This window comes from Eurosta solidaginis, chromosome 2 (assembly GCF_040869045.1).
Source record: "Eurosta solidaginis isolate ZX-2024a chromosome 2, ASM4086904v1, whole genome shotgun sequence".
Lineage (NCBI taxonomy): Eukaryota > Metazoa > Arthropoda > Insecta > Diptera > Tephritidae > Eurosta > Eurosta solidaginis.
In genome coordinates this window covers 58,390,155-58,413,315 of record NC_090320.1, presented here as the reverse complement: position 1 = coordinate 58,413,315, position 23,161 = coordinate 58,390,155, and the positions used below count along the sequence as shown (strand labels likewise).

The following is a 23,161-nucleotide window of genomic DNA, read 5'->3' as shown; positions in this document are numbered from 1 at the left end:
TATATGTATGCCTTACATCCTTAGACTAACAAAGTTGCTTCTATCATTAAAAAGAGAGGACTGTAGACTCATGACGGGTATTCTGTCTGGACACTGCCTTATGGCGTCACATGCCTTTAAACTAGGCTTGGTGAGGGACAGCAGATCTAGGAAGTGCGGGTTGTAAGATGAAACGATCGAGCATGTTTTTTGCGCGTGCCCTGCGCTTGCCAGGCTAAGACTCCAGCTATTAGGAGTGATACAATTGGCAGATCTAGAAGCAGCAAGTGGCTTAAGTCCTAGGAAGCTTCTAGTATTTGCCAAGAGGACGGAGGTTTTTTGTAACATAAGTCCTGGTTTTTGATAGGGTTTTTCAGTTTGGTCGTTAAAATAAACTTCTGGTAGCATTACGGACTCATTCAGGCTGAGTTCCTCATGTATGGCCAGTTCAACCTAACCTAACCTCTATTAACTGTGAGATCGCTATGCGGTATGCATTTTCCATATTGCCGAACGCTTGCCTGCGCTCAATTCTTAAGAATAACAAAAGATACCAGCGACAGGTTGAAAACATTTGTTCGAAATCTCTCTCTTTCTTCGCCAAGATTTTTAAACGCCTGGGTTTAACCAATTGGATGACTCTTGGACTCTGTGGCGGGGATGGTAATGAGCTCAACATTATCTTAAAGTTTTAACGCACGGGTTGTGGCTCATTACCTGTCCTTGCGAAGCTCACATGCATATTTAAGGCGAAAAGCGATTAACAAAAACCTCATGGTTTATTAGAGCTTATCTGCACCATGCTCCTCCTATTTCAGTCCTGTTTGTTGGTATATAAGTCGTCTGGATTCCAAACTAAGCTAAAACTTTAACATTTTTTGTACCGTTGTGTTACTACAAGCTCTAACGGTGAGACTGAGTTCGAGTAAATTAGCGAATCGCTGCGTGGCATTAATAAAGCTACGAATAAGGCACACATATATACCTTAGATATTTCCGCCGAACGTTGAATACGTGCCGACCGAGATATTTACACCTCGTCCTCACAAAGCCGGGACAGCTGAGCAAATAGTGTCTGTATGATTCCACTTCGCCATTTTCTATACAGTAAATACAGTTTGAGCAGTGCCTTGTTAACACTTCAATAACCATGGATAGACGAGTATTTGCCCCCAGCGGGTTAGGGGGTCAGAATATTCCCGCGGTAGAGGCGACTAAAATACCAGATTCAAGGGGCTGTGTAGCGCAACCCTTCAGGTTGCCAGCGCAATATATAGCTTCTCCTAACCCAAATGTCAACCTCACCTATCCGCGGGGAATCCTGTTTCACTAACAGGCGAGGCTCTGGCGACCTCAATCTCCTCATGGAACTTGGTGGGTAGGGAGGGAGATGGCCTGAAAGTTTAATGTGGCCACATAAATCGTTCCCGAGATGGTCGGGCTAGCACCTTAATGGTGCTGTGGTACCGGAGCGTACCGGATCTGTATCCGGCAAAGGACCATTACATCGATAAGACTCCCCAAAGCCTTCGGGGAGCAACCTTATCGCTACAACAACAACAACGAGTATCTGCAAACCCTAATAGCTCCGCAGAGCGCTTGAGTCAATAACTAGCCAGAAATATCTTGACACACGACTGTCGCTTTTGCTTACCTGACTCAAAGTCCCCTATTCACAATACGAGAGTAAGCGGCCAGCGAAATTTTAAAGCCTCCACTGACAAACACGTCCGTTCCGCCCGTGAGTGCACATGCCATCGAAGAGAATCCGCTTGGTCACCATATCGCCAACAGTCAATATCCACCCTCGGTAGCAGTACACGGCAACCAAAGTTCCTAGACCTGCCCGTGCATTAAGCTTCTATAACAGCTTGTTGTCAAGAATAGTGTCAAGAACGAGCTCCATTTTGATAGGGTTGACAGCTTATCCAAATGAATCGGAACACCTGTTGACGAGACATATCTAGCCCTGTTAAATGTTCCTCAGCATACTAATAAAGTCATCGGCATAAGCCACCATTTGACATGTCGTTTATTAGCACAACCCAAAGCTAAGCCGTTGCTTCCTTCATTCCGCCGTTACAGTTCTGCTCACTTAGCAGTCTGCCGATGAATTCGACCACAAGTCATTTAGAAGGACCCTTCAGTGTCCGCTGGTACGACATTGTTGATGGCTCCTTCGATATCAAGAAAGGCACGGAGGGCAAATTCTTTGGTTTCGAACAACCTCTATATCGGTTTGACGACCGAATAAAGAGCCGTTTCGATAGATCTTCCCTACAGACGAATTGTTGAGATGACGAGAACCGATCTCGAGGAATCCTGCGAAGAGAGTACCTTAATGAAAAATCTGAAGAGGCAACCGGGCCCGTAGGTGTTAAACGGCTCAATCTGACAAAAGGTCCGCCTATACTCGTAACAATCAATAAACCCTCGTGGAGTGATGTACGGTTGAAACAACAACAATACTTTGCCAAAATATATAACCGTAATCGCAGCCAGAAACTATCGAGAGCTGCCCCATCTAAACCAAATTTTTATGAAACACCTCCCCTACCCTAAAAAAATAAAATAAAAAATAAAAATACCAAAAGAGGCATAGAAACCGGGTGTATCCTAAGATTCCTGTTAGATAACCTCTATTCCAGTCCATATTGCTTCTTTTGTTTAATGTTGCCGCATTGAGTCATTCAGGTGTTTAATCGCCTCTTACAACAGGCATACCTCGGAGCCTATATTCTTAGCCCTCTAGCCCGCTGCTTGGTTGCTTCGCGTCTCCGATATGGTTGCCGAACTTAGAAGAAAAACACACCGGAGGAACCTGTAGGCCTGTGGAAACGCCGCACTCAGAACTGTCATGGGATATCTTCTTATATTACCACATCATCCACATAGTAAGGCGAAAATACTCTCCATGAAGGAAACGAAATGCTAGGAAACATCCTAAAGCAGACTTCCCAGGAAAACCCGCGTCATTTTGGCACAAGTTCGATCTGGATACTGTAAGATGTTTAACTCTTACTTATCCAGAACCAACCCCGATACACGCAATGCATGCCCACCACCACCAACCTTCTTTTCAATTACAATGTGTAACTAACGCCTCTAACACACATATTTCTTTGGTCCAACTTTGTTAAAACTTCATGTTTCCTTTGACATTCGTTAGAGAATACTGATAACAATTTGTGAGTAATCGCATCTGGACAAAGCGAAGCACTGCTATAACAAGAACAATAGATCGACTATCTGGGAGCAATATGTCAAGGCCACTTTATTGGTCCTTCTCTTTTCGTCACTCTTGTAGCAGTCACAGAGGTTTTACAAACAAAAACTACTTTACCATACAAAACTATTGATTTTTTATTTAAACATATAATTTATAATTTTTTATTAAATTATAGTAAACAAAGTATCTAGGTAACCTAATGTCATGGCGCAACGATACAAGGTGGCAGCATGGAACAGCTGATTATAAACTTTTTTATTTGATTTGATGTATCAACTTCCGGCGCAGTACGATTTTGACATTTGTCCATCGAATTTACAAAAACAAAGTACATGGAATTTTTATTTATGTTTGTAGGTATGTCACCATGCTGCCACCTTGTATCGTTCCGCTATGCCTAATGTTTTAATTCTATGTGACAAAATATTCTCTTTCAAAGGCCAAGAAATCCTCTTCTGTGAAAATCGATTTTGGCTCCTTCGCTTTCTTAGGTTTCTTAAACGTTTTACCTTTATTGTTGCGATTTAAAATCTGAAATATATTACACTAAATGCATAATTCAAATCATTATTTGCTTTATCTTTAATACTCTACTTTCTCCGCATCATTTGCAGTTACGGTATTCTGTGAAAGCGCTAGCAATCGCTTAAGATTTATATTTGATTTCTTTTTATCGGGGAGCATTTCTTTACGTAGATCTTCGATATTCCTTTTTTGCTTAAATCTTCGATTGATTGTGAGGTCTTTAAAATCGGTATACTTATTTTTACCACCCGACTTCCTATCTCTGCTTAGATTGGCTTTACTTCGTGTAGCTGGAAAGATGTAATACGAATGTTGCTTGGAGCTGTTCAATGCATTCCTACGACCATACAAACCTTGATTTTCTTTAGGTGTCTCGTCTAATATGTCCAAACTTTGCTTTAACAATTTAAGTGACATTTTGTGAACTTCCCAAAAATATTTCTATAACAATTTTATAAACATCCCTTTTGTTTATTTAATTGTACCACTTTCCTCGTGTTCCAAGGAAACGTGAACCAGATACGGATAGAGATTTAAAGGCCAATTAATAGTGACTTATAACCATAAAATTATAACCCATAAAACAGCTGATCAAACCTACCTTAAGCTGTAGTCATCGGTGCCGTTTGTAGTATCGCTGTAGTCGTATCCCTAACGTAATCAGCTGTTTATCGACGGTAAAGCTGGAGACATTGGTGCTTTATCGGTAACCGTATCGGTAACCTTATAACAGCTGATTCGACCAACCTTATGAGAACCAATGCAATCGATTATTGGTGCCGCTAAGGTCGTAACCGTATCGTAGCCAACCAATTGGGTTTTGGTTTACCGTCGTAACGATAAACAGCTGATTACGTTAGGGATACGCATACAGCGATACGACATACGGCACCAATGACTCCGGCTTAAACCAAAACCCAATTGGTTGGCTACGATACGGTTACGACCTTAAGCGCCAAATACACGACACGATCATTTCCGCGAACATTCCGCAATCTTGTTCGCAGCTTTGGCTATACACCATACGAACTTTTGGCCGATCATTAGTTCCCTTTCAAACAGCGATGAATACGGACAACAATTGTGCTGCGATTAAAGCCGCATAATCATTATTCTTTTTAATTCTATTACAATAATCTTTGCTTCTTACTTGCCACAATAATGGCAAAGATTTATACATTTCAATAAATTCACTGAGACATTTTTTATTGTCCATTTTACTTTTCAGCGCACGTCTGTTCCGTTCAGAAATTACTACGATTATGAGCTATTTCGCCATACACGCACGAAGAGTTCGCGCAAATGTTCGCCAAAAATTAAAACACCACCATACGCGACAGAAAAGGTCGCAGAAACATGACATAACGGAAATGTTCGTGTCGTGTATTTGGCGCTTTAGCGGCACCAATAATCGATTGCATTGATTCTCATAAGGTTGGTCGAATCAGCTGTTATAAGGTTACCGACGCCGGTTACCGATAAAGCACCAATGTCTCCAGCTTTATGGAAATCAATGTAATCGATTAATGGTGCCATACCATAATGCTAACGCCATAACCATACCATAGCCAACCAATTGGTTTTTGGCTTCTCGCCATATCCATAACCTAAAAATATTTGAGTTGGTGAATTTAATAACTTTTTGTAAATTTTATTCATTGTTTTGGATACGTTATGACTAATAGACTTATTTTTTGTGGAAAATGTTTGTAATTTTTTGCGTTTTCTTCATTTTTATGAAATTTTTACGATAGGTTAAGGCACCATTAATCGATCACATTGGAGGTGGTTATGGATATGGCTATGTTTACGACTATAGCGTTAGGGTTAAGGAAGTCTAATTGTGCCTTTATTAACATGCATGTTAAATCTCTATTGCTGGCTGGCAACAGCACAAGAAAATGATGCTGGTAACCATAGCAACGGGTGGTTGTGTGCGTATCGAGTAATTGTCGCTTGCCCCATTGTGAATGATAACTAAGTGTGATATCTTCTGCATAGACGTCAAAATTCCAAAATGATTGGATCACCTGATTCGTAATTGACTATCGCTATCTCATTCTGCATCTCTTTCTCTCAACCGCTGAATATATGCGCCGCCATATTGAACACCCTGTCAAAACGCTAAAAAGTAGCCATATTGAACATCCTGTCAGGCAGTTGACAGATAAGGTATCACACTTAGTTATCATTCGCAATGGCTTGCCCGGCCAACACACAAGGAGAAAGCATCAAGCGCCATTTGTGTGATATCTTATCTGTCAAATGCCTGACAGGGTGTTCAATATGGCGGCTCCTATCTTCAGCGGGTGATAGAAAGAGATACAGCGATAGTCAAATACAAATCAGGTGATCCAATTACTTTGGAATTTTGACGTCTATGAAGACACTTACTTATCATTCACAATGTTCGTAACATTGTGAATGATAACTAAGTGTTATATCTTATCCGTCAAATGCCTGACAGGATGTTCAGTATGGCAACTTTTTAGCGTTTTGACAGGGTGTTCAATATGGCGGCGCCTATCTTCAGCGGATGATAGAAAGAGATACAGAATGAGACAGCGATAGTCAAATTCAAATCAGGTGATCCAATCACTTTGGAATTTTGACGTCTATGCAGAAGATATCACACTTAATTATCATTCACAATGGTTCGTAGGTTGCAGACGTAAACATATCATCGGATGACGCTTTTTTATTGCTTGTAAATTTTTCGAATTTTCATAAAAATTTTTGAACTTTTTTCTAAGTATTTTTAGAATTTTTTCGAGTATGCAGTTTTGTAACTTATTCAATTTTAATATAATAAGATGATAAGATTAAGCCACTAAGAAAATTACGTGATTTTTAGCAATTTTTTTTTCATCCGACCTTTGCATTCGTAGGTTTCAATAAACCGCAACGTAAAATCTTTTTCTTCCGCGAAATTGCTCATTTCACGTTCTCACATAACTAACACACACAATGCTTGTCAATCACGTTGGCCACGATCAAATAGACCAGCTGTCAAGCGAAAAAATTAAAAAATTTTGATTTTCATCAACGCGAAGCCGACAACAAGTACGTATGAGCACGACTACCGCCGATCACGCAGATTGGTATGGTAACCTCCCGTTGCTATGGTTACCAGCAGCATTTTTGGTCTGTTGCCAGCCAGCATATCCTAAAAATCACATACAGAAGATTGCGCATTCACGAGTTCAAAATTGCTTGGCTCTACGCATGTACGTCACAGTTCACTGCTTGATGCGGCAGTTACTCACGAACGTACGTACCAAAAACGTGTCAGCTGACACGACCTATCTTATGAGTGTGCAATGTAAACGAAAACTCACCGACGTGCAACGCCCGTACGTACGTAGCCGGAACGTAGAAATCAAAACAATTTTGATTTTTTCCGTAAGAACGTGTCAGCTGATCGCCCTTTCACTAGACAGAGTTGCCTAGTAAACTTTTGTGCGCTAATTTTTGACCGTTTGCACTTTTATGCAAAAACACCTAATTAAAGTTTGAAAAATTGTGAAATTCGAAATAATTATGTAAAAGTGCAGATTATAAATATGTAATATATTTATACTTATTTAATATTTATTCCGGCCTTTTACAATATCAAAAATTAAATTGGAAAAAGTTGATGTTTCCATAAGCATGCATGCAAACTGGCCAATGGCAACAGTGCTTTGTTGTAAACAATACACACACAAATATGTTATGTACATGTACACAGACGCACACATTGATTCCTACGGGTTTGAAAATTTGGTCAAACGTGCTTCGTACGACAAACGTCCGTACGTACGGCACACGACATATGAATTTCCCATAAAAAACAGCTGATATTTTGTTTACATGCGTAATGCGCAATCTTCTGAATGTGATATGTGAGCATATCCATATCTGGTTCATGTTTCATTGGAACACGAGGTTTAACAGATGATGACATCAAGGTGCATAGTGTACAAGTACAAGTGTGTTGACTTATCTGTCAAGCATTCTGACAGGCACTCGCTGGATTCGGAATGACAGCGAATTCAAAATGGATACCATTACCGAATGCTCCGAATGATTGAAAAATTGAAAAAGTCGAGACGATTGGTAGACAAAAATGTTGTCGTTGAGACCAAAAATGCGACTCTAGACCTGAGATTTCCATCAGGTGAGCGAGGCTGTTTGTAGTTTTGACGTTTATCGCTTAGTGAACACACTTGGTATAGGTACACTATGTCAAGGTGCCGTCAAATCCATTGTGTACAATACCAAGTGTGTCAACTAAAGCGCCCATTACTAATACTTAGCATAGACTTGTCTTGACTTGAGAACTGTCACTTACAGTTCTGTTAAATGAACATTGCATGTTACTTATTACTCAAAACTTAGCAACACTTAACTTGACCTTGAAGTCTGTTGAATTTCGATTTTCTATGTAAGTTCTAAGTGACGTTTACATTTTGAGATGACATTTGTTTGTTTCCATTTTTGACATTTTTTCATACAAATTGACATTTATTTAAAAATAAATTTCAAAGCTGATTATGATGCCAGATTGTATGCTCTAAGTGGAGTATAATCGTGGCTAAGTTTTCAAGTTTACGCCAAGTCAAGTCAAGTCTATGCTAAGTATCAGTAATGGGCCCTTAAGCCATAAATGTCAAAATTACAAACAGCCTCGCTCACTTGATGCAAATCCCAGGTCTGGAGTTGCATTTTTGGTACGTAAGAGTACTTTAAACTGAGTTGCATTTGATAGTTTAATAAAACTTTGTAGTATTTACAGATGAAATAGTTGCATATATTTTCACGAAAATATAAATAATAGAAGACTTGTAACCTCCAACAATGCGGAAACATACGGAAAGCAAAATTTATTTAAATTAGAGTCAACAAAATCTAGAGAAACTTAACAAAATATAAAGCGCCACACGTGTAACATTGTTGTTTTTTCATTTAAAAATGCTGTTACCATATTCTTGTATTACCTCATGTAATAAATTAAATTTATAATGAAAATCAATAACTCTGAACTGAACAATTTTTGCCATGATCAAAAATTAAAATGATGTGTAACAGGTGCAAAACTTTTGTGACTACATAAACCCTATTTCAATCTTTCCCGTCCAAACACATAACCCTAATTGACCGTTTTCAACCGAAACGACAATGGCAACCCAAATTTTCCCGTTATGCTATCTTAAGCGAGTGCTTGTCAGAAAGAGGTCAACACACTTGTACTTATCCACAACGGTCAAATCGTTTGTAAATATAAGGCAAGGTGCACACGAGGCTACGCGTCATAGACGGTGCAGGCGAAATTGGTACGCTTTGATGCCGAACACATGTATTTGAATGGGGAGCTGCATACGAGGCGTCAGCTGCATGAAAGCGACAAAGCATGCAATTTTCGTGTAGCTAAGCGTACAGCATTCGCTGCAAAAATTGTTGGATTACGTGTTCCATTTTCTTCATGTTGGAGTACTCTAACAATACTCCTTTGCAATGCGTTTGCGGACCACCATCAGCCGATCATTGCTCGTTTTTTAACGACAGTTATCACGACACGATGACGATCGAACAGAGTTGCGAAAAGTAAAATATTGCATACAAATAACTGATAATAAAATTTTACTATGGCAACTCTGATAAAATGCAACCGCGCACTGGTTTTATGTATACATACCATAGTATAGAGAAATATCAGTTTCTTTACTCACGCAAATGCTAAATAACATAAGTATATTCGTAGTATAAAATATAAAAGTTGTATTGCCCCTCTTCATTTACTTTCATTTTAAATTTAATTCACTTCGATAATTCTTTCCGACACAATTCCTCTTTAGTACTTTGGCATATGTACCTTTGTGGGTGCTCCATGGAGTACTACAGTGAAAGTACTTTGGAAAGTACTCTCACGTATGTACTCTATGGAATACTCACAAACAAAACGAGAGTGGGATCACCTACTCCTCTCCTGGGACATCGCAATGTTAATTGGAGCACATTTTTTGTATGAATACAGATCAGGCATGCTTAACCAACGAAACGATATCATTTCGTTACGATAATCAACGTTAATAAACGAAACGAAGTCATTTCGTTTCGTTTATTAACGTTAAGATCGTCAAATTTCATATCCGCTACATTAACCCCACCTGGGAGGTAATCAATTAAATCATTGAGATACAGGGAGAAGAGCACCGGGCTTAGTAAACATCCTAATCATCGTTTCAAAGTTTCGGTTGCTGACTTATACTTTGATAAAGTGCTGGATTCTTCATTTTGGCCGGTTCATTCTGTGGTGCACCTGTATACCAAGAAGCCGAGCAGCCACCCTGTTAAGGATTCAAAAAACTTACATTCCAAAGCCGTAGTAGTGTCACAATGAGTAATGCTGCTGTTCGTAATTTAAACTTTAACACTATCTCTTCTTTAATGAGGAATACTCTAAATATTTTTTATCAGAACGTTAGGGGGTTAAACACCAAACTAGCAGACACGTTCCTTCAAAGCCATGATTGTCTTAATGATGTTCTGGTTTTCACTGAAATTTGGTTGAAACCGACTGTTTTTAATTCTGAAATTTTATCTGATTCTTTTGAGATTTTCAGAAAAGACCGGCTGGGTAGAATTGGTGGGAGAGTCTTGATTGCTGTTCACACTAGGTTTTCTGCGGAGGTGGTGCATTTCGCCAACTCTGACGATGTCGAGTTGCTTTGCGTGCGTGTTAATCTGTCTTCAATGTATATATACCTTGTAACAAGTTACATTCCACCACAATCTGATATTTCCTTATATTTGAAGCATTCGTCCATAGTTCAATCAGTGGTTTCTATGACCAGGTCCTCGGATTCTGTGGTGTTGCTTGGTGACTTTAATCTGCCTTGGGTGTCTTGGAGTCGCATTGATGGTTTTCTGGTTCTCGCATCTTCCCGTGCTATCTTTTATGATTTTTTAAACGATCTAGCTGATGCCGGACTTTATCAATTGAACAATGTTCACAACAAATTTGGTAAATGTTTGGACTTGATATTTGTAGATGACACTTCGAGGTGTTCTGTAAATAGATGTAATCCGTTTGCTTTGCCTGAAGATGTCTATCATCCTGCTCTTATTTTGTATTTTGAATCTCACGACCTTCCTGAGCATATTCAGGAAAGCCAATTGGTCCGAGCTAATCAGCAAGATTTCAAAAATAGCATGGCCTGAGTACGACGGGGATGTTGAAGTGAGCGTATCTCACTTTAACAATGTGCTTCGTGATATTTTTCATAAATGCATACCTTTATCGGATACCTCGACAGCTTCATCAACTGCTTGGTGCACTAAAGAACTAAAACATCTGAAAAACCAAAAGACGCCTTTGTTCAAGCGATACAAACTGTCTGGTACGAGAACTGCCTATGCTGCTTACTCTATATTACGTCATAAATATAACACTCTAAACGGCAGTTGCTATAAAGAGTATATTAGTAGGATTAGGAGTCAAATTTTTTGTAACCCTAAGGCGTTTTACAGTTTTGTTAACTCGAAAAGAAAGGATTTCCTTCCACAACGAAGCTTAACGATCATACTTCGAGCGATAATGCCATAATTGCTAATATGTTTGCTGATTATTTCAAATCTAGCTATTTGAATTCATCCGATTCGGTGCCGTCAGATTATACATTTAGTTTGTCCCTACTGAATTCAGCATTAGTTCCTTTTATTAGTGCTGAGGATGTTCTTTGGTATCTGGAAAATCTGAAAATATCTTACATTGCTGGACCTGATCAAATTCCGCCGGTTGTGCTAAAAACTTGTGCACAATACCTATATCGACCTCTAGCTTGTTAATTTAATGCCTCCCTGAAGCAAGGGATGTTTCCTATGAGTGGAAAGAGTAATTTATAAGTCCTCTCCATAAGAGTGGCAGCAGATCTTGTGTCACAAATTACAGAGGAATAGCTAAACTCAATGCCATTCCCAAGCTGTTCGAAGCCATTATCACAAAGCAGCTGGCGTTCAGTCTATCTTCGGTTATTGACTTATCACAGCACGGATTTTGTAAGGGAAAGTCAACAGTGTCTAACCTTCTAGAGTTCACGACCCTTGTATCCAATAGCTTTAAATCTAACTGCGAAATGGATGTTATTTACACAAATTTTAGTAAGGCTTTTGATAAAGTATCCCATTCTCTGCTCTTACACAAACTCGACCGGTTAGGCTTTCCTCCTTTACTTCTCTCTTGGGTTTCTTCTTATTTGAATAAATGTAAATTCATCAATGTAACTTCTGGTGTTCCACAAGGTAGTCGCCTTGGGCCTGTGTTATTTCTACTATTCATTAACGACCTACCAAGTGTTTTGAAGCACTGTAAGCCGTTGATGTATTCGGATTACGTGAAACTTATTATGCCTATCCGCTCACCAGAGGATAGATGACTTCTTCAGTTGGATCTGAACAGCCTAGTTGTATGGTGTAATGCTAACCTCATGTCACTAAACCTTCCGAAGTGTAAGTTCATGTGTTTTACACGAAAACCCTTTAATTCCCATGAGTATGTGATTGGAGATTATGTTATTAAGCAAGTTACCAAGTTCACTGACCTAGGTGTTACAATGGACCCTAAGCTTGACTTTAGGTTACATATAGAATCTTGCGTTAATAGGGCTAAAGGTACTTTGGCGTTCGTGAAAAGGTGGTCTAAGGAATTTAATGACCCGTACGTTACTAAAACTCTTTTTACATCATTGGTGAGGCCAATATTGGAATATGCTTCGATAATCTGAAGCCCACGTTATCAAATTCACTGCGACAAACTGGAATCGGTCCAAAAACAGTTTTTGCTTTTTGCTTTGAAACAATTGCCACCGTACTGCAGCCGGTTAAAACTATTACAGTTGCCTCCATTACAGAGCCGTAGGGAGATGCTTAATGTCTTATTTATAGTAAAACTCTTAAGAGGGATGATAGCTAGCCCATTTCTGCTTATCGAAATTAAGTTCAACGTGCCAGTCAGACCGTCTAGATATTTTCAACAACTGCATATAAGTACATGCAGAACGAACTTTGAAATGCATGACCCACTTCGTGGTATTTGTCATGATTTCAGTAATCACTGCAACAATTTAGATACATGCGATCCGATTTTCAGGATTAAAAAGTACCTACTTACTACCTTAAATATGTAAGGTTTAACCCCCTATACCTCTGTGTGTCTTTGCATTCGAATGATTTAATACATAATTATACAGTATATTTTTGTAATTATCATATATTTAAGTTGACAAGCCTTTTGTTTGTTTTTTATACTTTACTTTCTTTAGTCTGATTAATTGTTAAATTTTTAGACTAATAAATAAATAAATAAACTCTGTGGAGTACATATTTTTGTGGAAAGCTTTCCAGTATACCATACTTGACTCGTAGTATCCCCATATATAAGGCGTACTATTTCAATCAAATGACTCGACAGACCATATGAGGCCAGCTTACAGCAAAGCGAGCTACGAGGGACAGTATCAAAGGCACATGATAACTCTACAAAAAATACAAAAGATTTCCTCTTTGTGGTGTTATACTATACTCATATTTGAGATTGAACAAATCTCAACAGCTAAAGTTTGCTGTAGAGGCATAAATTAATTTTCGATTTGAGGTTATATTGAAAAATTACCTGCCACTTGTTTTAACGAGTCTATACTAACATAAACTGTGGTTGTGAAACAGAAGATCAATTGCAAATAATCAACACAATACCCCGACACAAAACCAAATTCATCATAAAAATGCGTAGATACAATTTTTCAATACCTAGCTAATAGGAAATTAGACGTGAATTTCGCATGAAATGCAAACTGTGGCCTCTTTTAACAAAAAGCCATTCAGCAAGCGTCGGAAAAAACGCCCGGTGCGGCTACGCTTCTAACTGTAAAAGGAGATCGGTGATGTCCGTTTTACCTACAATTGTTTATACGATAGGGTATTCTTTGCAGGTATTATGGCAACTCTACACACCATGGCATGAATCAAGCATATACCAACTGAACGAAAGAAAACTCGAAAATTAAAGCAATGAACTCGAGTAAACTGAACGAAGTGAACAAATACGCCGCCATTTTCTCTTGTGCATTTCTATTGTCAATAGTTTACTAATCTAAAAATTTAGTGGGGTTCTGTTGGGGTAAATTGCACATTTTAAACGATATAATTAAAAATTTTTTATTTGAAATAGTGAAAAAAGTGTAATGTAATAACGAAAAAATGTTCGTACGCTACCTACATTATGTAATGACGCATTCAACGGCCCAATAAAGCCATTGAATAAGAGTAAAGAATCGTGCGTGTGAGCGAGCCGAGCTGTGGCAAACGGCAACAGCAGCAGCATCAACATTCATTCAAAACGCTAAATAAACTACATCAGCAACATTGTTTTGACATATTAAAGGAAAATAATCGGAATATTAATCAGAACTAATTTAAAGTGGGGCTTCTACCTCATTGTGCAGCCTGTGCTGCCTTATTTGAAAGCTTTCCGAGCCCCCGTGCTACCATCAAGAAAGAATATACCATTAAGTTGTTTGTGTTTCCGTGTGTAGTACGTTCAAAGACCGAGGAAACTTCCTCGAACTTTACTCTTGCGAACTAAGCTCGCTTATACCTGTTCAAAGTTACAAAAGAGGTGTAGAAGGGGCAAGAAAACTACTACGAAGACAATAGGAAAGTAAATCAACAAAGGCAGGAGCCAAAAAGTTGTAAATCTGAAATCAAAAGTGAGTATATGCAATTGTTTGTGTGTAGTTTAGAAGGTGGCTGTCCCCAGCAGTTGAATATGAAAGCTAATAAATAATTTATGAAATGGAAATGCACATACTCGCGGGTGTGTGATGCATTCTTTATTGGCCACGTATCCTTTAACGATTTGAAAAGAATATAATTAGTGTGCAATTTGAAAAAAGTTAAAATCGGGTAATGTTTTACATATGGTGCACTACTTAACTCATCAAAAATTATTAAATACGCGTTTCGACCGTCAATTTTAGAATCCTAAAGTGGAAATTCAAAATTTTATTTCTGGCGAAAGACATTTGAAAATAACGAGAATATGACCCCGTGAGGGTCCGAAATAAGGACAGAACTTCTTTCTGCATTGGCCGCCTTCGTCAGCGGTTTGGGATCAAAATTATATCGGCGCTCTCTAGCTCAACTTCGATCTGGATACTGTAACATGTTAAACTCTTACCTGTCCGGAACCAACACCGACATACCAAATGTATGCCCTGCTTGCAATGTACCCACATGACGCTAAACATATCTTCAATTGTAATATGGAACTTACGCCTCGTAACACCCCTCTCATTATGGTCCACCCCTGTTGAAACAGCAAGTTTTCTTGGACTTTCGTTAGAGGATATTGATGACAAATTGTGATCCGTCACACCTGTTGGATGGGGCGAAGCACTGCTACAACAACAACCATTCTGCATTTGTATGTGTGAACAACAAATCTAGAAAAATAAAATAGCCACATGAAAGTTTATACCGATGATTTGCTTATATCTCACAAAAAAATTTTTTTAATTATCGCGTTCGAATTCTAATATCTGTAGTCGAGACGCGCCTTTGATGTCCCTTTAATAATTTTTGAATAAAAATTAGTTGGTGGACCGTCTTGTGAAATATTATCAAGTCTTGTATGTTATTGAACTTGCATTGCAATGAAAAAAAAGTTTTTAGAATAATTTTTATGAAAAAAATTATAAAACATAAAATTAATTACCATTGCTTCTGAAATACTCGCAAAAAAAACCGTAAGTGAAAGTCCTGTTAAAAAAAAAAAACACTAAGGGATATGCCATTTTTATATCAATTTCAAGTTAAGACAGGGTTTTAAACAAACATTTTTTACAGAAAAAAGTGCCCCTAATCTTTGCAATGGCAACCAGTGACGATGAACCTATGCACCTATATGAGGTATTTCAAAACTGTTTCAACAAAATTGCTAACAAACAGCCGTCTTCAAGTGGCGCCGAAAGAAATGGTGGCTACCAATCACCTTACGGCGGTCTTGGCATGGAAAATGGTATGTACCCAAACGATGATTTCAATCCAATGCACGACACAGCGGCAGGTAGTAATCGTTTTGGAGATGGAGGGGCTGGAGTAAATCAGTATTTCGACACCAATCTCGGTAATGGTGGTGGTGTATCTGCAGGTGGACCCGGTGGTGGCTGGTATTCGTCACCCGTTAGTGGCTATGGTAATCAGAATTCATATCAAAACAATGGATCTTTGGATCCACATCATATAGCAACACAACAACATCATAACGCCGAAGCGCAACATCATGGAATGTCAGGTCCAAGTGGTATGGCTGGTGGACTTCCAATTGATAGTGTTGGTATGCATAGTCCTGTACCTACGTCACTACCACCGATGAGTTCATTTCGTAGTGGAGGTAATAATTTACAACAAATAAGTGGTCCAACGGCACATTCCCCTGCAGCGCTGTATAATTCACCACAACATAATACCCAACACAATGCGCTAGCAACGGCTAATGCACATTCTCACCATCCGCTATCGCATGCACATCATAGCCAACAACATAGTCCAGCTGTACAAGCGGATGCCTTTAGTGTAGGGGTCGGCGTTGGTGGTATTGGACTTGGACCAAAAGGACCAACTGCTACGGCAGGGAATGCGACAGCCTCATTGCGCCAACACATGTATATGACTGCGGCAGCAGCAGCAGCTGCAGATCAGAGTATTAGCAGTTTTAGTTCAAACCCTTCAACTCCAGTAAATTCTCCACCACCATTAACACAATCATTGCTTGATAAATCGGTTGTTAGTGGTACAGGACCTGGAACACCATGGGGAGCTGTTTTGAATGGTGGTGGGAGCAGTGTGAACTCCGTTGGTGGTGGTGGGATGGGTGTAGGTGTGGGTGGTAGTTATGCCAATGATGTTGGACCTGCCGGTTTACACACAATGGCAGCGGTCTTCCAGGGTGCACGTATGGAGGAGCGTCTTGATGACGCGTTAAATGTGTTACGCAATCATTGTGAGCCTGAGCTGCTGGGCGGCGTAGGCGCAGCACTATCTGCTATGGACAATATGGATGGCTTGCCTAATTTTGTGCCAACATCTCCACCGTCACATATGGTAGGTGGCGTAGGAAGCACAAGTGGTGTCTCTGCACTGCATTCACCTCATGATGTTTTAGGAGGTTCAGGCCCCTCCGTTGATACGGTAGGTGGAATGGGCGGAACACCTTCAACGGTTACACAAATAAAAATGGAACGTACATCCGCTTCAACATCAAACGCTTCTGGAACAACGACGAAATCTAAGAAACGAAAAGAGTCTGCTGCTGCCGCCGCCACAATAGCCATGTCATCCGCATCACTTAACTCTGGCGGTGGCGCTTCGACTTCATCTATGAGTGGGGCCATGGGCGGTGTAGTTGATGCACCCGATACGAAGCCAACGAGCTCTATGGAGGCTACACAACATAACCAACAAGGGGCTAGCGGAAAAGGTGCAAAACGACCACGCCGATATTGTTCATCAGCAGATGATGATGATGATGTAGAACCTGCGGTTAAAGCGATGCGAGAAAAAGAACGTCGACAAGCAAATAATGCAAGAGAACGTATACGTATACGTGATATTAACGAAGCGCTGAAAGAACTGGGGCGCATGTGTATGACACATCTAAAATCTGATAAGCCACAAACAAAACTCGGCATACTAAATATGGCCGTAGAGGTGATAATGACATTGGAACAGCAAGTGCGTGAACGTAATCTGAACCCAAAGGCAGCATGCCTGAAGCGTCGTGAAGAAGAAAAAGCTGAAGATGGCCCCAAATTAGCAGCACAACATCATATGTTGCCACAACCACCTGGTAGTGGTGTCTACGGACAACCACCATTGTCACAGGTTTCGGTGCCACCCGGTGCCGGTCTGCCAGTACCACCGTCACAAGGAAGTGGAGTGCAATTGCCTCCACATCTGCAACAGCACAATCAACCCCAACATCCGCAACAATAACAGGCGGCAGCTTTAGCAGCAGCTACTGCTCTTATGACTGATCCTCCCTCTTCCCAACTATTGTTTAGCACCCAGCATGACCAACAACAACAGGAGGCAATCAACCATAATAACACCAATACAGCCAGCGCAATTGAATTGGAGCAACAAATATTAAACAACCTTTTCAGGCGGAGACATCCACCGCCTCCACATTTACAACATTCTGGTGGAAACAATGCGCATGCGCAATTGCAAACCCAGCATACACAACATCAGCTGTAGAGAAAAAATGCATTAATATGAAGAAAGAACAAAACGATTGCAATTTTCTTATTGAATGATTGTAATGTTGCTTGTTTGGTCGGTTATGTTCGTCAGAAAACTTATACACGCACGTCCCATACACACAAAAAAACATGCACGCACATGAAAGCGTCACAATTGTATATAATTGATAATTGAGTAAGAAAAAAAAAGTACATACTTATATATACATATATATATATATATATATTGTATGTTTTTATTTTTGTAGTAGATCATTTTCATTTACACTGCTAATACTTTGCGATTGAATTCGTGGTATACACGTATAGGATGTTATGTTGTCATCGCAATTTAATTAATATCGTAATGTTTTTGTCTTTTGTCTTGTTTTATAGCATTTTTTGTTTATTGCTTTATGTTTTATCTTTTATATACATGCATACTTTGCCGATATGTTTTAGATTTTTAGCAAGCTACTATTTCTTTCTATATATTTTTTTAAATTTCATTCTCTTGTCGTACAACAACAAATCATGTATCTACATACGACAGCCATATTTTTCTAAACCCTTTTTATAGATTAAGTAGTATAATATTCATAAATAGTTTTTTTATCGCTTCGTTTGTCGTTTACTCACCATAGATGTGCATTGATAACATTTTTTTATCGTAAATAAAATTATTAACAATTGTTTTTGTTTTTATCGGCCTATTGATAAATCATTCAAGGTTCGAATCGAGCTCAAGGCCAGAACAATAATTTTTTTCTAATGATAATTATTGTTATTTTTTAATTTTTCTAAATTTGAAAAATTGTATTTTGTTTTTGGAATAGTAAGTAGAAAATTTTTCAGACAACCTGCCATAGCTGCGCAGATAGATCCATTTCGAAGGGTGCTAAGCCTTCATCATCAGTACGCTTTAGGCATGCTGCGCTAACCATTTAGCTATACAGCGGTGGTTTGTTTGACTGGCAAATTTGCTACTTCTATTCCTTTTTACCAACTACATTTATTCAGTGTTGCGCCATCTGGTGCAAATCACTGATAATGCTGGATTTTTGTTTATTGTCAATTACTTTGTTTGACATTCCCAAGTGCTCATGGTTTGTTAACAATTGTTTTTGTTTTTATCGGCCTATTGATAAATCATTCAAGGTTCGAATCGAGCTCAAGGCCAGAACAATAATTTTTTTTCTAATGATAATTATTGTTATTTTTTAATTTTTCTAAATTTGAAAAATTGTATTTTGTTTTTGGAATAGTAAGTAGAAAATTTTTCAGACAACCTGCCATAGCTGCGCAGATAGATCCATTTCGAAGGGTGCTAAGCCTTCATCATCAGTACGCTTTAGGCATGCTGCGCTAACCATTTAGCTATACAGCGGTGGTTTGTTTGACTGGCAAATTTGCTACTTCTATTCCTTTTTACCAACTACATTTATTCAGTGTTGCGCCATCTGGTGCAAATCACTGATAATGCTGGATTTTTGTTTATTGTCAATTACTTTGTTTGACATTCCCAAGTGCTCATGGTTTGTTAACAATTGTTTTTGTTTTTATCGGCCTATTGATAAATCATTCAAGGTTCGAATCGAGCTCAAGGCCAGAACAATAATTTTTTTTAATGATAATTATTGTTATTTTTTAATTTTTCTAAATTTGAAAAATTGTATTTTGTTTTTGGATCTATCTGCGCAGCTATGGCAGGTTGTCTGAAAAATTTTCTACTTACTATTCCAAAAACAAAATACAATTTTTCAAATTTAGAAAAATTAAAAAATAACAATAATTATCATTAGAAAAAGATTATTGTTCTGGCCTTGAGCTCGATTCGAACCTTGAATGATTTATCAATAGGCCGATAAAAACAAAAACAATTGTTAACAAACCATGAGCACTTGGGAATGTCAAACAAAGTAATTGACAATAAACAAAAATCCAGCATTATCAGTGATTTGCACCAGATGGCGCAACACTGAATAAATGTAGTTGGTAAAAAGGAATAGAAGTAGCAAATTTGCCAGTCAAACAAACCACCGCTGTATAGCTAAATGGTTAGCGCAGCATGCCTAAAGCGTACTGATGATGAAGGCTTAGCACCCTTCGAAATGGATCTATCTGCGCAGCTATGGCAGGTTGTCTGAAAAATTTTCTACTTACTATTCCAAAAACAAAATACAATTTTTCAAATTTAGAAAAATTAAAAAATAACAATAATTATCATTAGAAAAAAATTATTGTTCTGGCCTTGAGCTCGATTCGAACCTTGAATGATTTATCAATAGGCCGATAAAAACAAAAACAATTGTTAACAAACCATGAGCACTTGGGAATGTCAAACAAAGTAATTGACAATAAACAAAAATCCAGCATTATCAGTGATTTGCACCAGATGGCGCAACACTGAATAAATGTAGTTGGTAAAAAGGAATAGAAGTAGCAAATTTGCCAGTCAAACAAACCACCGCTGTATAGCTAAATGGTTAGCGCAGCATGCCTAAAGCATACTGATGATGAAGGCTTAGCACCCTTCGAAATGGATCTATCTGCGCAGCTATGGCAGGTTGTCTGAAAAATTTTCTACTTACTATTCCAAAAACAAAATACAATTTTTCAAATTTAGAAAAATTAAAAAATAACAATAATTATCATTAGAAAAAAATTATTGTTCTGGCCTTGAGCTCGATTCGAACCTTGAAATAAAATTATTGTCATAATTTTGTTTTCTGTTTTTGTTTAGATAATACAAAATCAATGTTAGTAAAGCAAACGGAATACTAAAAAGTTCAATACCCACACTCCATACCACCTTATATTTTATTTGATAAGTGGTAAAGTTAGTAATTAAACTGTTAAAAGGCTTATCGCTCGTTGGTCAATAAACCAGTAACAAAAATGCTACAAGAATATTTTGTAGATTTATTTGAGATTGTAATGGGCTGACATCTTTTTCTTTACAGTTATCCGTACATATTTTTACACGATTTATGTGTGGAAAATTGTATTCCTCTCATATAATTGTCCATCAGTGGTAGGCAAATTGCGGACTAAATATTTTATATTTGCAGTAGCGCCGAGCAAACACTGTATTAGATTGCACAGCTTTGTAGTAGATTTATTTAAACTGTATACAGAAGAACAATAGCGTGTTTAGCGAAACGAAGAGATAACGGGAATACAATAAATAATTTGAAAAGCTGGCTGCACGCGTATTTATTTAACTTGTTATCCAAACATTGAAATAAATAAATATCTACTTGGCCCAATTTAACTCCGAGGAGATTTAGGCCAAGCTTTTCTTCCAATTTGCATTGTGCTCTTTTATGATGGCATAAATTTAGTTGGAGTGTTTGCCAAACCACTGTCGAGGGTCGACCTCGCTTGGAAAATTTTGAAATGAAAAAACCTCTTTGTAAATTATTAATATCCAAATATTATTATGGAATACTGAAGCAATATATCTTGAAAATTTTTGAAAAACATTGCAATGGACTAGGCCTTGCAGAAATGAAATAGATCTAAATCAATTGCAATGAAGGCCGATTCGTGCTTCTGTCCTGCTGTTGTAAGCGGAACGCTTTCACCGAATGTTGAGTGTCAATTCTTTGCTGGGTATGATAGGAGATACTAGCCCGACTGTCTCGGCAACGATTTGGCCCGTTCCGGTCTGTGGATTTTATCCCCAGATCTTCAGCCGCTTTAAAGCTAACTCGTTCCTGTATTCATTCAATTTATCGAACAAACCTACATAATATAATATAATAAAAATTGTATAAGTTGTTAGCCAGCGAGCAATGAGTTGCGTTATAAACAAAAGAAAATAAAATAATAGAACTTTTTTGTAATATAAAAACTATAAATACACAAAAAATGGCGCGAATGAAGCGAATAAGGCACGGATATGGGCTTAGCTAAAAATGCAAAAACAAAAAAAAATTTATAAAGTTACATATATTCATAGATTAATAATACTTAAATATTAGCTGCGTATACATATATATATAATAATTAGGTACATAAAATCATATGTAATAATTATGTATATTAAATGCAAAAAATGGTTTAAATTTAATGATATATCTAGCCTACATACAAATAAGCGTCCGCACAAATAATAATGAAAATAATTCCAGTTGAATGTTTATCATAAAGCCATTAACGATTTAGACCATTGAAATGTAACTAATGATGTATGATAACTGTTGGAAGTATTAATTAGCACAGGAAAAGCGTAACTGTTAAGTAAATCAACAAAATAATAAAAAAGAACAAAGCGAAAAGAGCTTGTTTTGGTGAGGTTGTGAATTCCACATAAACTATTTGATCAAACTACACTATTTTTTTTTTTTTACTGAACACTACGTACTCAATCAGTCTATGTGAGGTCCTCATGGACCGGTCAGTTCAACCAACACTTTTTGCTGGTTTACTTCGAAATAATCAATTGTAATTTAGAAACTATTAGATGAATTTTAGATTAAAATGCATTTACTACGCCTCTGTGGGATGAATGCACATACTTGGTATACAAAAGTCTCAAATTCGAAGTTCGTAAGCTGGTCTAAGTCCTACCCACACTTACTAATTATCATTTTTTTGGTCCCTTGCTGCATTTATGTTACTACGATTCAAGCCCACAAACAAACTTCTGGTAACACTACGCACTCATTCAGTTTATGTTAGGTACTCACGAGCCGGCCGCTCGAAGGTGGGGTTGACAATTGGGTTTGGAGAAGCTTTATATTGCGCTGACAACCTGAAAAGGTTGCGCCACACAACCCCTTGAATCTGGTACTTCAGTCGCCTCTTACGACAGACATACCTACCGCGGGTATATTCTAACCTCCTAACCCACTGGGGGGTTTTGACCCTTGTGAGACCACTGTATAAATTTCCATATTTTTGCAATTATTTCCACCTGTTCACGATTTTCTTGAACTTGATTGAGCGTGCGTTTGAAACGTTGATAATAGCTTTTTCTACTTTCTAATAAAATAACACGAAATTTAAAATAACTTGACGTGAGAGATACTTTTTGTCCACCTAGAATATTCATCCTTCCCACTGTGCGCCTTATGGGAGCTCAGGATCTTACGCAAATGGTATGGCGTCATTGCATTTACAACCTATGCAGCAAAATTTG

General features: G+C 38.2%; 2 protein-coding genes across 4 annotated transcripts; one reads left to right on the top strand and one right to left on the bottom strand.

Moving 5' to 3' along the window:
• Window positions 1–3,314: 3,314 nt before the first annotated feature.
• On the bottom strand, window positions 3,315–4,294 carry LOC137242145 (active regulator of SIRT1-like). 2 transcript variants are annotated; one of them, XR_010950097.1, is made up of 4 exons: window positions 4,087–4,294; window positions 3,798–4,023; window positions 3,606–3,739; window positions 3,315–3,404 (listed from the first exon to the last, which is right to left on the bottom strand). XR_010950097.1 is itself a non-coding variant. In XM_067769510.1 (4 exons), exons 1-3 carry the CDS (start codon window positions 4,148–4,150, stop codon window positions 3,620–3,622), a joined length of 405 nt encoding a protein of 134 aa, XP_067625611.1. In that variant the 5' UTR covers window positions 4,151–4,291; the 3' UTR covers window positions 3,315–3,404; window positions 3,606–3,619. The 2 variants fall into 2 exon arrangements, 1 of the variants encoding a protein (XP_067625611.1); XM_067769510.1 differs by having other exon boundaries at window positions 3,803–4,023; window positions 4,087–4,291.
• Window positions 4,295–13,776: 9,482 nt separating this feature from the next.
• Window positions 13,777–21,331, top strand: da (daughterless). 2 transcript variants are annotated; one of them, XR_010949481.1, is made up of 3 exons: window positions 13,777–14,481; window positions 15,620–18,211; window positions 20,759–21,331. XR_010949481.1 is itself a non-coding variant. In XM_067765479.1 (2 exons), exon 2 carries the CDS (start codon window positions 15,644–15,646, stop codon window positions 17,765–17,767), a length of 2,124 nt encoding a protein of 707 aa, XP_067621580.1. In that variant the 5' UTR covers window positions 13,777–14,481; window positions 15,620–15,643; the 3' UTR covers window positions 17,768–18,694. The 2 variants fall into 2 exon arrangements, 1 of the variants encoding a protein (XP_067621580.1); XM_067765479.1 differs by lacking the exon at window positions 20,759–21,331 and having other exon boundaries at window positions 15,620–18,694.
• The last annotated feature ends 1,830 nt before the right edge of the window (window positions 21,332–23,161 follow it).

Excerpts from the sequence above, each read along its gene's own strand:
- da (XM_067765479.1), top strand. The coding sequence starts at position 15,644 with ATGGCAACCAGTGACGATGAACCTATGCACCTATATGAGGTATTTCAA.
- LOC137242145 (XM_067769510.1), bottom strand. The coding sequence starts at position 4,150 with ATGTCACTTAAATTGTTAAAGCAAAGTTTGGACATATTAGACGAGACA. Across the intron at positions 4,024-4,086 it reads GACACCTAAAGAAAATCAAG|CTACACGAAGTAAAGCCAAT; the intron begins GTTTGTATGGTC and ends ACATCTTTCCAG. Across the intron at positions 3,740-3,802 it reads CTGCAAATGATGCGGAGAAA|ATTTTAAATCGCAACAATAA; the intron begins GTAGAGTATTAA and ends AATATATTTCAG.